Genomic DNA, 15,550 nt, shown 5'->3' on the forward strand with positions numbered 1-15,550 from the left:
ACGCTGAAAATAGAAATAAAAATGCTGGAAAAAAGTGGCAGATAATTTTGCAGGTGAACTTTAACCCAGAAAATTTGCAAAGCTTAGAACCATTAAACCTCTCTTCTTCATAAAATAAAATCAAGAATTGGTAATTATTAAGCATTTCGTTAAAGGTGCGATAGTTGATCTTTTTTTTTTTTTTTTCTAACTTGTACAAAAAACCTGCAAAATATGTAGAATGTGATATAAACTAATGGTTTAAGCCGAGACCTCGGGACAAATGCATTCTGTAGGTGAGAAAACCCATTTGGAAAACTGACTTCCGGTCCGGAAGCGTAGATCCAGGGGGCGGAGCTTTGTGAACATGGCCGGAAATGTAGGGGGTGTGTCCAAAGTGTTAAGAAAAAAAAAATCATTCAGATGTTTAACTCACCTTCTTAACTGTTAGAGAGCTAAATTTGGGGGAAAAAATACTAATCTTAGCCAGTTCAATTTCTATATTGCTGAATAATAGACGTATAAAGGCAAGAGCTCACGCATCGTGAGGCGTTTTAGACGTTTTGCTTTGTTTCTAGGCAAAATACGAATGTGCTCTGAGACACAGCGGGATTAAAATCGTCACGCCGGAGTGGATCACCAACTCGGTTAAGGACAAGAGCAGGAAGGATGAGGCGCTTTACCACCCGAGGCTCACCTACTACGAGGAAGAGGAAGAGGAGGAGGAAGATGAGGTCAGCGAGGACGAGAACGAGCGTAGTTCGCGCTCCGAAGGCAGCAAGCGCTCCAGCCCTGCCTCGTCGCGAGGGGCGTCGCCTTCCAGGCGTCCTTCGCCCAAAGCCGAGGTCATGTTCGACGACTCGGACGAATCGGATAAAGAGGAGCTCAACCTGAACTGGACGCTGTCTAAGCACCGCCTCCAACCGAGCAAAGACACGGCGCTCATTAACCTGTGCGACAGCGTTCCTCCTGTGCCAGGTAACGCCCAGGGGGCGGAGCGTTCCGAGATGATTGGTGGGTGGAATTCTGGGCCACGCCCATTGCGGAACATCACTAAGAGCGGAGAGCAGCAGCTTCCGCGGCCGGCCAACGTCGCACACGTACGTGTTCTCAAAATATATTTTATGTTTGTATGGTGATATTTTAAAGTGTATATATTAAATAATTCATTAGCGAATCGAACCACAACGCTGTTGAATTCTGCGTTCTGATTGGACGAAATTGATTTAGTCATTAGTCATGTGTAGTAATTATTGGTGTTGTTATTGTTTAAGATTCTCCAGAGTCTGACCTCTAAAAGCGTCGAACCGCAGGGGAATCAGAACCAACCCGGCGTCCCGAATCAGCTGCTCTTCAACGCTGCGAAACCGCCGCAGCACGCAGCACCACAACTCGCTCCTGAAGTGCAGCAGCAGTTACTCCAACACCAGCAACAACAACTGCAACAACAACAACAACAACAACAACAGCAACAACAACAGCAGCAACAACAACAACAACAGCAGCAGCAGCAGCAACAACAACAACAGCAACAGCAGCAGCAGCAGCAGCAAACACACCAGATCCCTCTACCACCACAACAACAACAACAACAGCAACAACAACAACAACAACAACATGCGCAGCAGATGCTCCAGCAGCATCCCATGATGCACCTGCAGCCGCCGCCGGGCATGCAAATACATCATCCGCAGCAGCAGCAGCAGCAACAAGCGCCGCCGCCGCAGCAGGCAGGGTTTCCTCAAATGCCGCAACAGCCGCATCAGTTCCTGCAGCAGCAGATGCACCAGCAGTTGTACTCGCAGCAGCAGCAGCAGCATCCGCAACAGCAGCACGGCTTCCTGCAGCAGCAACTGCGACCGCCGCAGCAACAGCAGCTTCTCCGACCGCCCTTGCAGCAACAGCAGCTGCAGCAGCAACAGCAGCATGTGTTACAGCAGCAGCAGCTGCTGCAGCAACACAGGCTTCAGCTGCAACTGCAGCAGCAGCAGCAGCAGCAACAACAACAACAACAACAACAACAACAGCAACAACAACAGCAGCAGCAAAATCAGCAGCAGTTGCACCAGCAACATTTGCAACAACAACAACAACAGCAGCAGCAGCATTTCCTGCAACAGCAGCAACAGCACATGCAGCACCTGCAGCAGCAGCAGCAACACTTGCAGCAGCAGCACCAGCAGCAGCAACAGATGCAGAACACGCAGGCTCTGCAGCATCAGACGCAGACGCAGCTGCAGCTCGTGCAGCCGCATCAACTGCTGGGCCACGAACCCGGGCAGGAGAGTAAGTACCGCAGGCTGCGGGGTTTTAAAGGAGAGCAAATGTGCAGCATTTTACCCCCTTACCTCAAATATGGGGCGATATTTAACGATTATATCACGATACTCTGATCAGTTAAGGTGTCTTTGTTTGTTTGTTTGTTTGTTTGTTTGTTTGTTTATCTTCTGAAGAAGCACAGAAAAGAACAAAAAATTTTGTAGAAGTTTTTACATTTTTACTTTTAATTTTGTTATTTAAAAAAATTCCATTATTATCTTTGCTTTCTTTTATTTATTATTTATAAATTTAATTGTTGGACCTTTTTAAAAAAAATATTTTTTATTACAATTTTTTTTAAACAGACTTTGATTGGAAGCAGCTAATTGTTAAATTAAAAATAACTAATAACCTTTTTATAATTTAATAAGTGTAAAGTTACAAAAAAAAGTTGTAAAAGTTACAAATTCTTCTCTTTTTAAAATATTGTTTATATTTTATTTTATATTTTTAAATATTTTCATATATTTTTATATATTTTTAATTAATTTTATTATTATATTATTAAATAATTTTATTATTTATAAACAGTAGTCATTGAACTGATTCTAAAGTTTGTTCTGAATTGTATAATTTAAATTTTTACAAATTTTTAAAAAATTTTTCCTTTTAAATAATTGTTAAATAATTTATTAATGACACATTAATTATGAATTAAAATGATAGATTATAAATAAATCATTTATTGAACATTTTATAAAACTATAAAATAGTATAATTTTTTTATTTAAGATTTAATTATTTAAATTAGTAGTTATTAATAATTATTAATTCTACATCATAATTGCAGTTTAATTTTGTAAGTAAATAAACCGAACACTATACTAAGTGTTTAAGGTCATTTATTGAATATATATAAAATATATTTGACGTTTGTCTTTTATTTATTTATTTATTTAAATGTTTTATGGAGAGTTTAATGTCTTCAGTTTGACCCCTGATTGTTTCAGTGATCGGTATATTGATTGAGTTAGTGATCGGTTTATTGATCAGTTTATTGATCGATCCTCCTGTAACATCTTTCCGCTCAGTTCCTGAAGATGGCTTCCTCGTCGGCTGCGTCTTCGCCATCGCTGATTATCCGGAGCAGATGGCTGACAAGCAGCTCCTGGCCACGTGGAAGCGGGTCAGAATCCGGATCATTATCCTGCACTTTAAACTTAAACCCTTGCTCTCTAATTAAAAGAACCCGGTTGTTGCTCGGTAACCACGTTCGTATTATTGTTTATTTAACGCAGATCATTCAGGCGTACGGCGGCTCCGTGGACTCGGCGTTGAATCGCTGCACTCACTTACTGTGTGAAAGTCAAGTCAGCAGCATGTACCTGCAGGTAAGCACACCTGCCTGTCTGTTCCAGCAAGGTGTGATAACCTGCGCATTAATATCTAACACGCTGTAAGATGAAGCTATTTGAGCTGTAAAGGCGTTATTTTTCGAAAACTAACGCCAGCTCTGTCATCGTCTCGCCACGCCAGGCTTTGAGGGAAGGCAAGCGCTGCGTTACGGCTCACTGGCTCAACACGGTGCTGAAGAAGAAGAAGATGGTTCCTCCTCACCGCACGCTCCATCTGCCCTTCAGCTTCCCCCCAGGAGCCAAACCCTGCTCGCAGCACGTACGAACAACTCCGCCATGCTTTTACTCTCTTTCCGTATGATGTATAAAATCATATCGTATCATGATGGATGAGTTTGTTTTTATCTTTTTTTTTTTTTTTCTTTTTCAGATTATTTCAGTCACAGGGTTTGTGGACAGCGATCGAGAGGACCTGAAGCTCATGGCCTACTTAGCCGGAGCTCGCTACACGGGATACCTGTGTCGCAGCAACACCGTCCTCATCTGCAAAGAGTACGAATCTAATCACTCACTCACTCATTCACTCATTCATTCTGATCTAATCCGGGCGTTCCTGAACTAGGGGTCGCGACCCCGCGTGGAGTCTCTCGAATCATATCGTATCGACAGATGGGTTCATGAGAGAAACTCACAATCTCCTCTCATGTTTCATTCATTTATTTTACAAACTAATATTAGAAATACTGGATGGCGTGTGCTAATATTTTGAAATGTTACTGGGATTCAGACAAGCCACGTTTAAGTTAATAGTGTGCGTGTTATTTTAGTCTTTTTCCCGACATTCAACAATAAAAACGGACAAATTTCCCCGTCCTTCTACCTCCGCTAAACAAACTAGCGTTGTGTCTCGAATCACACGGAGCGCTACTGAGCGCTAACGCTAATCGCTTTTCCCGTCAGAATTTTGAAAACTTCCTTCAAACGTACAGAAAGCTCTGTTTTTTTAACCCTAACCCAGCCTTCTGGATTTTCTAGATCAGTGAGTACTCTGGAATGTAAAGTCAATCAGAAGCTCATGACAACAATCACGACGACGGCGGAAAGTTTTACAGAGAGACGGAGCTCGTCAGTGTGCTTAACGTCGCTGTGCGTGAAATTGCTAAACGTGTTACAGTTCAGACAGACGGATGTTGTGGCTCTGAGTGTCGCTTTTAAATCTTCTGGAAGTACGTAAGATACGGAGCGAGTGCGTGAACAATGCCGCTCGCGTAACTGCTGCTTCTACACACGCATCCAAAAATCACACGCCTTTGTTTTTTAACTTTGTGGTCACAGAAACCTCACAATGTCCATTTATGGGTTGTTTTCCCCCCAAAAAGAAAAGAAAAGAAACGTTGCTCATCGTGACCTGAGCGTTATAATGTTCTACATACGAATAAAGATCTATTTTGAGATAAAATTTTTGACGTTGCAGCTAGCAAAACTCTAATGATAACCTATATTTTATTTCACTTCATGATCAGAAAGTGAACTTGAGCATTATTGATAATTATTCTGTAATATTAAATACTGTTTGGGTTTAATAAATATATATAAAACGCAAGATATTTCACTTCCTAAACCTTTTAAAGTATTAAAATACTCTACAATACTGCACCTGTTTCAGCATGTGCAACCAACCACACGTGGATTTTTTTCTTTTAATTATTACACCAACGTTTTTTTTGCAAAACACAGAAGACAAGAAAGAAAGATGGACCTCAAGCGATAACAGGAACTAATGTCATGGATATTCCACACCGTTAACTGTAACTAGAAACAGATCATTGGAATTATTGGCTACTTGATGTGGTATAAGAGGAATAAAACACACGTTACTGTTTGTGTCATGTGGCACGATTTTGATCAGATAACTACCCGGTTGTTTTTTTCATGATCAGAGTGTTAAAAAGGAAAATAAATAACGTTATAACAGCGAGTTACTCGGGGACAACGCCACGGATAAAGCAGTGTTTTTTTGTTTTTTTGTTTTTTTTCCCCCGAAGTCCTTGACCCAAGGACACATCGGAGACGAATTTATTTAGAAATCGTAAAGACTTGAACGTGTGAAGATTTGGTCGAGGAGTCAGAAGGAGGTGTTTAGTGGTGTTGGTGTTTATGGTCTCTCTCTGAAACTGTCTCTCTTTGAGACCATTATTCCCACTTCACTTTAAACTCTCATTTAATATCAGAATTTAATATCAGGTTTAATCATTTCTGATGATTTCACATTATTCCCTTATATGGACTGGACATGTGCCGTTATATTGCGATAATTATACTATCTCTCTATATCTGTGTGTGTGTGTGTGTGTGTGTGTGTGTGTGTGTGTGTGTGTGTGTGTGTGTGTGTGAAGAGGGTATTTTTTGGCAGTAACACATTTTATATGTATAGATTTTTCATGCATATAAATATTTATTTAGTTTTATTATTTATTTATTTATTAATTTTGCTCATTTCTTAGGGAGATAAAGAGCAATACAGTACAATACACGCACACAGTCACGTCCCCTCTGATGCCGTCAGCAGAATAATATCGTGCATGATAAATATACGCATGATTCATAGACCTGTCATGTTACACCATGTTACATTTTTTTTTTTTTTTTTTTTTTTTTTTTTTTTAACATGTAGTCTTAATTTCACAACTGTCTATTTATTTTTTTTACTGTAATTATAATGCTGGGGCTTTAAAACATGCCACATGACTGTTCTTTTTTTCAACAAACACAACATGATGGGACAAAACTCGAGTGTTTTTATTCATTTCTTCCGTTTTGGCTTTATGCAAATTTGTGTGTGTGTGTGTGTGCGTGTGTGTGTGCGTGTGCGTGTGTGTGTGCGTGTGTGTGTGCGCGGGCGTGCGTGTGTGTGTCCGTGCGTGTGTGGGCGTGCGTGCGTGTGTGTGTGTGGGGGTGTGTGTGTGTGTGTGTGTGTGTGTGTGTGCGCGTGTGTGTGTGCGGGCGTGCGTGCGTGTGTGTGTCCGTGCGTGTGTGGGCGTGCGTGCGTGTGTGTGGGGGGGTGTGAGTGTGTGGGTGTGTGTGTGTGTGTGCGTGCGTGTGTGCGTGCGCGTGTGCGTGTGGGCGTGCGTGCAAGTGTGGGCGTGCGTGTGGGTGTGCGTGCATGTGTGGGCGTGCGTGCGTGCGTGCGTGTGTGCGCGTGTGCGGGTGTGCGTGCATGTGTGGGCGTGCGTGCGTGCGTGCGTGTGTGCGCGTGTGCGTGTGTGCGTGCGTGCGTGTGTGTGGGTGTGTGTGTGTGCGTGCGTGCGTGTGTGTGGGTGTGTGTGTGCGTGTGCGTGGGTGTGTGTGTGTGTGTGTGTGCGTGCGTGCGTGTGTGCGTGCGTGCGTGTGTGCGTGTGTGCGCGTGGGTGTGGGTGTGCGTGGGTGTGTGTGTGCGTGGGTGTGTGTGTGCGTGTGCGTGCGTGTGCGTGCGTGTGGGCGTGCGTGCGTGCGTGCGTGCGTGCGTGCGTGCGTGTGCGTGCGGGCGTGCGTGCGTGCGTGCGTGCGCGCGTGCGTGCGTGTGTGCGCGTGTGTGTGCGTGTGTGTGTGCGTGTGCGTGTTAAAGTCAAGTCAGGACAAATCATTTCAATGCTTGTAGCTGTTTGGAGAGAAAAATATTTCCGGACTGAGAAATGTCACGGCTCAGAAAACATCAAGCGCAAGAATATAAGAATATATGATCTACATAAACATTAAATATTCTATAATCCATAATCAGCACATTCTTTATATTAATGCAGCTTCCTGGATAAATGTATTTTCTATTTTCCAGTTGAAGCACAGTCCGTAGGATTGACCACGTCCTTGTCATGATAAAGTTATTAATGATGATGATGATTATAATTATTATTAACGTGTAAAATATACTGTACTTCATTTGTACGTCTCATAGAACTGGTGCATTTTAATAATAGTGTATAAAGTTCATGGTGGTGTGAATGATCTCTCCTGTGTCTGTAATGCTAATCTGTGTGTGTGTGTGTGTGTGTGTGTGTGTGTGTGTGTGTGTGATTTCTAGGCCGAGTGGGCTAAAGTACGAGAAGGCGAAGGAGTGGAGAATCCCGTGCGTAAACGCGCAGTGGCTGTGCGACATCCTGCTGGGAAATTTCGAGGCTTTACGGCAGATCCAGCACAGCCGATACACTCAGTTCAACTTAACCGAACCTCTCGCTCCGAACACACACCTCGTCCAGAACCTGCTGGGTACGAGTCCCTGAAACCAGTCTGATCATCTTCACTCCTTCATTAGTGGAGTATTTTTTTTTTTCCTCTAAGGAATTTTATCTTATGCTTATGAAATATTATTAAAAAAAATAATAATAATGTGATTTATATGCTGAAAAATGATGTCGGTTCGGTACAATCTGGGAACCTCTTCCCTTCCTGATCTGTTTTCATGAGCAATAAGGTGTTTATTGCTGTCTTTAGTGTTGCACTATTGCCTTTTTTTTTTTTTTTTACATTTATAATTATTTGTGACTCCTTTTCATGCACTTTCCATCACCGTACATATAAAATAACCTAAAACAGTTACAGTCTAAAGAAAAGCCAACATTTTAAATTAATATTTTGATGTCGATGCGTCTCTCTTGGTGTTTTAATGTCTTAAACTTGATCATGTAGTTACCTGAGTACTATAATATCATGAAGAATGTGTAGATCTTTAGGTCCTGTGCTTTCTCATGCCTTGTTTAGTTGATGAATTGTCTTAATGTCCTTTTTATTTTACTCTTCAGCTGCTTGGAGAAATCCTGTAAAAGTCTCGCCGGAAGCGTTGGTGGTAAGAGGACTTTCTAAAAATCGCCTTTTTTTTTTTTTTTTTTTTTTTTTTAATTGGACATTTGGGACTTGTATTAAACCTAGTGAAGGACAAAATGTATTATTTATTAGAGACTTATTGGTCCTGTGGTGGGTGTAATCTGGCTCCCGTTGGATTTTTATATTAGAGGACATTTTCGTAACTCGTTATACGGCGATGATCTAAAAGTATCTAGAGTAACAGCAGTTCTCTCCAACATGTTTTCACACTTTTGTGCAGTGAACAAATACAGAAATACAAAATTACCTCTTAAAATGATCCAGGATAAGTAACCTTAGATACCCAGGTCCTTATTTATCACCTTTATGAGCAACGTGATGATATAATATCGATATTGTTATAAATTATGCCACAGTACACCTTTCTGAGATATTGCAAATGTTAGGATATTTTTTCTGACTTTTTAAGATTTTGTACTTAATCTTTTAAAATGGTAAAATGTTTCTTTTTCCTTTTCAGAGCTAGATATTTTTTTACACATTAAATAAAATTATCTTTTCAGTTGTAACATTTTTTATATACAACTCTACTGCTTTGTTGGTCTGTATATTGTATTCGCAGGAATGCCTTCAACCAACGTGATGTGATTTTTGTTTTTGTTTTTTTTTTTGTTTGTTTTTTCCACGTCACCCAACGCTTCATACCATATATGGTTAATTGTGGGCGTGTCTGTATTTAAAATGCAAGCTTAGGAGCCATGAGCAATGGGTATTTATGATCACACGTGCGTCTGTGATCTGCGTTTGCACATTTGATGAAGTCTGATGTTATTGTCCCTCCGAGAATTCTGAATATTTTGTAGAAGAAACGATTTAGATCCTGTGCCACTGTTGATAAATGAATAGGATAGACATTATGTGAGGTGCTGATTCTATAACAGCTCAAAAAGTCCACAAGCTTTGTCTCTCTCTCTCTCTCTCTCGTTCTCTCTCTCTTTCCCCGTGTTGTTAATAATGATGATGGACTTTGTGTGTAGTGCTTCGTGTGTTATGAGTGTGTCTGAGTGTCTTATCTCCGTGCACAGAGCCTCCGTCTGCAGCAGAAACAGAAACAGGCCGAGGGAACCTCACAGCCACCTGCCAAGAAGCCCAAGTGAGTACTGGAGTACACTTAAGTGTGTTTATCTGAGGTGTGTGTGTGTGTGTGTGTGTGTGTGTGTGTGTGTGTGTGTGTGTGTGTGTGGTTTAGTCTTAATGGATCACAGACGAGTTCACGCTTATTGGACTGTTTTAACGATTCCGACACTTGAAGCAGGAAGCTGACGATAGGGCAAGTGTGGACCGGTTAGGGTCGTAACCATGGTAACTCTGCTTCATCCCACTACCCCATTGTTGATTATTTTACCATAACAGCACCACATACAGTGGTTTTTATACCTGAAATGCATTTAGAAGAATTATGAAGGAACTGCAGCTGTGTTTCAAACACAGTTTCAAATAAAAGGAAACTCTCTTTTGGTTGTGGTATAAAAAAAAACCATATATATATTACACACACACACACACACACACACACACACACACAGTGCTGTGCAAATGTTTTAGGCACGTGCAAAGAAATGCTGTAGAGCAAAGACGCCTTCAAAAATAATGAAATTAAATGTTTCTACATTTAAAAAACTCTATAAAGAGCAGTAAACAGTAATAAATGAAACAAAGTCAGTATTTAATGTGACGATCCTTCACTTTAAATAAATAAAGCAGTATGTGAGGTGCAGTGTGTGCAGTTTTATAAGGAAATGAGCTGGAAGTGTTACTGAGCATCTTGCAGAAGCAGCCACAGTTCTTCTGGAGACTTTGACTGTCGACTTGCTTCTTATTTCTGCAGCGAAACCCAGCAGCCTTCATTATGTTTTTATCTGAAAAGTGTCTCTTATGGAATCTGCTGCTTTCTTTACTGACATACAAACATTTTTCTGTAACATTTCATTTTGTGCTGGAAAACTAATGTTTGGAATCTAAAATGTTTTTGTACTAAAAAATATATAGGGTGCCTAAGACTTATGATTCTGATGTTATAGCGTTGATGCTTTGGCTAATTTCTATCCCCAGTTTCCTGTTTATAAATCTTTCTGTCATGAGTTATTACTGAAAATCCCTCAGATATGGGCTAGAACTTGAGACGGGGCTCGTGAAGTAACTCATACATTCGTTCTTTCTCTCTGTAGAATAGAGGAGCTGCCCACGCCGTCTAAAAAGCTTCCTCCGGAGTCGACTCCGTATGTTTTCTTCACTGGTTTTGAACCTGTTCAGGCCCAGCAGTATATAAAGGTAAGCGAACTCGCTGTGTCTCCTCATTTTTCTGTCGTACAGCCAGTTGATCTCCTCAGTACCGGAGACTGTAGTGCGCTTGTTCTTTTTTTTTTTTTTTATTGATTCGTTTTCCAGAACACGTTCAGGGCAGAATAAAGTCTTAACCGCAGCTCGAGAGCCGAGAGAAATCAATATTTGATCCGAGATGACACTCGAGCGCTCGTGATGCCACGCAGCCCCTCACACGCGTCCTCTGTCTGTTTCAGAGATTGTACGAGCTCGGCGGTGAAGTGGCGGAGAGCGCGCAGAAGTGCACTCATCTGGTGGCCAGCAAAGTGACGCGCACGGTCAAGTTCCTGACGGCCATCTCTGTCGTTAAGCACATCGTCACTCCGGAGTGGCTGCAGGAGAGCTGGAAATGCCAGAAATTTGTGGGTGAGTGCGAGTGGAGGACGGCTTTAAGACCGTTTTAACGCCTTCTCTAACAGGAAGTGGGTTATACAGAGAAATAGGAAGAAAAGGCAAATGAGAGACGCGGATATTTACCTGAATTATTGTGGTTTTTAAATGCTTTATTACGATTATATAGACTGATCAGCTTTTGGATCAGTGTGTGTGTGTGTGTGTGTGTGTGTGTGTGTGTGTGTGTGTGTGTGTGTGTGTGTTGTTGTTCCATCCCCATATTTAATTTTGTTAGTGTTCAGTAAAAGTCCGCTGCACGACTTCTTAGATAAAATGTACTAAAGCATATAATTTCTCAAAAGTATCATTTCTGCTCAGTTCAGATCCTGAGAGATGTTTGATTTTATGAAATAACTTATTTTTGGATTATATGGATAAAGCTTTCATAATAAATTTTCATGCAAGAGCCCTATAACAGCGTGTGTGTGTGTGTGTGTGTGTGTGTGTGTGTGTGTGTGTGTGTGTGTGTGTGTGTGTGTGTGTGTAGATGAACAGAGTTACATGCTGAGGGACGCCGAGGCTGAGGTGCTCTTCTGTTTCAGTCTGGAGGAATCACTAAAGAAAGCTCACGCTGCTCCACTCTTCAAGGTGACGACCATCATCACCATCACCACCACCACCGTTCCTCTCCTCCTTCTTCATTTCTCCTCTTGCTTTCTTTTTTCCTCCTGCTTTCTCATCTTTTCTTCTTTCTTCACTCCATTCTCTTCTGCTTTCTGTCTCCCTTCCTCCACAGTTCTCCTCCCCGTGTCTCCTTTCTTCTCCTTCTATCTCCTCTTCTTCTTCACTCCTCCTACCCTAGCCTTCTCATAACCACTCCTCCTCTTGCATCTTCTCTTCTTCCTTTTCTTCTCCTGGCCTCTTTTGTCCTCCCTCATCTCCTTTCTTCATCTTTTCTCCTCTAGTTTTCTCTTCTTCCTTGTGTCTTTGTCCCTTTTTTTTCCCCACTCACTGTGTTTTTTTCTGTCTTTACCTCCTTCCTTTTCTTCAGTCCTCTCTTCTATTTCCACTTTTCTCCCATCACGTTCTCTCTCCTCTCCTTCTCTCCCTCTCTTCCGGCCTGCGCTGTCCTCCTGCACTGACGCGTGGTGTAATTGAATGTCACAGAGGAGTTGCTGTGACTGAGATGTACGTGTATTAAAGATGTCTGTTCTGTCTCCTCAGGGCAAATTCTTCTACATAACGCCGGGAATCTGTCCGAGCCTCAGCACCATGAGAGCCATCGTAGAGAGCGCCGGAGGGAAACTGCTGTCCAGACAGCCGTCCTTCCGTAAGATCATGGAGCACAAGCAGAACAAGGTACTTCCTCCTCTTCCTCCTCCTCTTCCTCTCATACCTTTTAATACTCTTTCTAAAATAGTTTAGGGGTGAAATAACGTTTTCAGGAAGCAGCGTGTAGGATGTGTTGCAGCCCACGTTCACGTTTGTTCTCCTCTATAAACAGAACCTACCGGAAATCATCCTCATCTCATGCGACAACGATCTGCATCTGTGCCGGGAATATTTTCTGAAGAACATCGGTAAGGACGCGGGGAAAAAAAAATAAAACTCTCGGAGTGTATCGAACCGGTTTAACGTATCCGGTGTGTCGAATGGGTTCATGGGCTCATGGGGTGTTATAAGGGTTTATACCACAGCTGTGCTGGATTCTGGATTCTGATTGGTCAGAAGGTGTTGATTAATTTTCTATAACGTCAGCTCTTACAGTAGCGCAGGTTTATATTAACGCGCACGTCCTAAGACGTTACCGTTTCTATAGTAACGGCTTTTTCACATGGACTTGTACGGCACGTAAACAGATTAAAAAACATTATATGAAGTGATTTAAAATGATAAAATCTCAGCTTACTGTTTCTTCATCTTAAGACACATTCGTAATTAGGAGAAACCTTGGGAGAAATAATATTTATTTAATTAATATCACGTCACAATTCATGCTTAAAAATGATATTAATGATATTAATGATAGATAGATCGATCACTTTATTCATTCCAGAGGGAACTTCACGTATTACAGCATCACAGCAGAGTGTTAGAAAGTATACTGAGTGTAATTTAAGATTATAAATGAAATAAAATAAGAATAAATATATATAAAAAAAGAATACAGTCTGAGTGAGATGCAGTAGTGCAGTGAGATGTAAACATTTGTAGATATAAGCAGCAGAAACATTTCTAATTTGTGTTTGTATTTTCACACTGTTTTATATCATCACACAATCTGCCTGAGGCTTATTATTATTATTATTATTATTATTATTTTTCTCTCTCTCCGTCTTTCCGTGTTATTAGATGTACACAACGCTGAGTTCATCCTCACAGGAGTACTGACGCAGACGCTGGATTATCAATCATATCCTTTTTACCGGGCAATAAAACCCACAGCGCTCTCGTTCTTTACTCCTCCTTCATCTGTCTGTTTAACCTGAACCTTTCCTTCTCTCTCTCTCTCTCTCTCTCTCTCTCTCTCTCTCTTTATATTTACTGCTTAAATCATTTCCTAGTGTCAGTCGTGTCCTTAACAGTCTCACGTATAAATTCACATGATCGGGAGGACGTCCTCGGGAAGAGAACACTAAACTCTCTCTGTACTGGTCGACGCCGAAGGTTCCTTTTTTTATAAATATATATAAAAGAAAGACAATACAGTTTGTTCCTTTGTTTTTTTTTTTTTCCTTCTTTTTCTCTTTTTTTTTTTTTGTACCTGGTTGACAAGTCTTTTTTGTAGAAATTACTGGTGGGGGAAAAAAATAAATAAATAAATCGCCGTTATTTTTTAATGATTGTTTTAAATTATGGCACATTTTTCCTGGTTTGTTTTTGTCTCGCTTTTTGGAATAAAAGTCTCCTTATTGTGACCCAAACCAAACACATTTTACGTCATTGTGTGTCGTGTAGGTAGAAACACACAATAAAAATGTACTACAGTGTGTAAAATATTCTACTTCGGACTAGGAAGATGCCGATATTAATTTTTCTTCTCATTGTAATTACCTTTTTATAATTTTTTTTAGAATAAAATTGTGTTATATAGGAAAGCATTGTTTAAAAAAAAAAAAAAAAAGGGCAAGAAAGAATTTCTCCTCGGTCCAATCATCAGTCCCGTAATTTGCCCATAATTAAAAAAAAATTACTTTTTATTTAATTAAAAAAGGTACTTCCTGAAGCACAATTTCAATATTACTATATAATTGTATATAAATGTAATTATTTATAATATATATATGTATATATATATATGATTTCAGAGGCAGCCTGTCACTATTTACTCACTGGGTATCTGATCATCTCGTACTCTGTTGTAGCTCCTCTTTGCTCTCTGTGTGTGTGTGTGTGTGTGTGTGTGTGTGTGTGTGTGTGTGTGTGTGTGTGTGTGTGTGTGTGTAGGGGGGTAGACCTCTCTTTAAACCGTTATTCCTGATAGACGGAATTCAATTAATTGTTAATGAAGTGTTACGGGTACTTACCGGTGGAAGGGAATTGTGCGCTGTGAGCCGTTTTGCCCGGGGCGATCCCGGTGCCCCCGCGCTGGGCTGTAGGGGGGAAAGAACCCCTGCTAGTGCCCTTCTAATAACGGAGAAATTAAAATGCACACAGCCAAGGTCATGTAGTACAAAAGCTACTGGGACGGAGCGCGTTGAACACTGCTGTTCGGAAAATGTCCGCTAAAAGACTAAAAGATAGAGGTCGTTCCTCGTATGCCTTCGGTCTTTCAGCAGCAATAATAATAATAATAATAATAACAATCATAATAATAATTAATATGAATCCAAATAATAATCTTCTTTGAGCTCAAGACATCAATCTACCCTTATAAATAAAAATAAATCCACCTTGTACTGTTTCTATAAATCATTACATTATTATATATCATTATATTATAAACTATTGTTTAGATTATTCTTTACCGATTATTTACGATTATTTATTTATAAACCACCCTGGATGAGCCAATGTGACAATTTCTTTCCCCAACAATACCACAGTTTATCACCATATTATCAAAATGCTGCATTTTTAAAAATTATTACGCTATTAAATTATTACGGTAATAAAAACATCACTTCCTGTATTTGCCTTAAATAATGCGCTTTAGAAGAACAGACTTTATCTCAGGAGGACAAGACAAACGCTGGCCCAAAATGGAGGACTGATTTATATTTAGATTTAATATCCGTGTGTGAAATATTCGGAAAGATGTAATTAGCAAAACAATACGGTGTTTTAAAATATGCTGTAAATATTATAGGACGATATTTAAAGATATCATGACACAGGATGTGTAAATGTGATGTATACGTTTTTTTTTTTTTGCTAACAAAGCACCAGGAAGGGCCACAGGGTCAGAGGTTTGTGTTCAGCATTTATACAAATAAAAGTTTTTC

The 15,550-nt window shown here is 40.5% G+C and overlaps 1 protein-coding gene across 1 annotated transcript in view; it reads left to right on the forward strand.

The window, feature by feature from the left end:
* The window catches only part of paxip1 (PAX interacting (with transcription-activation domain) protein 1), a 19,390-nt gene extending 5,151 nt beyond the window's left edge, over positions 1 to 14,239 (forward strand). The window contains exons 6-21 of the mRNA XM_053227722.1: positions 558 to 1,079; positions 1,254 to 2,265; positions 3,330 to 3,424; positions 3,537 to 3,629; positions 3,775 to 3,912; positions 4,024 to 4,145; positions 7,651 to 7,835; positions 8,369 to 8,412; positions 9,476 to 9,543; positions 10,619 to 10,721; positions 10,970 to 11,138; positions 11,653 to 11,753; positions 12,330 to 12,464; positions 12,610 to 12,685; positions 13,458 to 13,517; positions 13,696 to 14,239. Coding sequence (XP_053083697.1) covers positions 558 to 1,079; positions 1,254 to 2,265; positions 3,330 to 3,424; positions 3,537 to 3,629; positions 3,775 to 3,912; positions 4,024 to 4,145; positions 7,651 to 7,835; positions 8,369 to 8,412; positions 9,476 to 9,543; positions 10,619 to 10,721; positions 10,970 to 11,138; positions 11,653 to 11,753; positions 12,330 to 12,464; positions 12,610 to 12,685; positions 13,458 to 13,517; positions 13,696 to 13,712 — 2,940 coding nt within the window. The 3' untranslated portion in view covers positions 13,713 to 14,239. The remainder of the gene's footprint in view (positions 1 to 557; positions 1,080 to 1,253; positions 2,266 to 3,329; positions 3,425 to 3,536; positions 3,630 to 3,774; positions 3,913 to 4,023; positions 4,146 to 7,650; positions 7,836 to 8,368; positions 8,413 to 9,475; positions 9,544 to 10,618; positions 10,722 to 10,969; positions 11,139 to 11,652; positions 11,754 to 12,329; positions 12,465 to 12,609; positions 12,686 to 13,457; positions 13,518 to 13,695) is intronic.
* Positions 14,240 to 15,550: the final 1,311 nt, after the last annotated feature.

This window comes from Pangasianodon hypophthalmus, chromosome 21, assembly GCF_027358585.1.
Source record: "Pangasianodon hypophthalmus isolate fPanHyp1 chromosome 21, fPanHyp1.pri, whole genome shotgun sequence".
Taxonomy (NCBI): Eukaryota; Metazoa; Chordata; class Actinopteri; order Siluriformes; family Pangasiidae; genus Pangasianodon; species Pangasianodon hypophthalmus.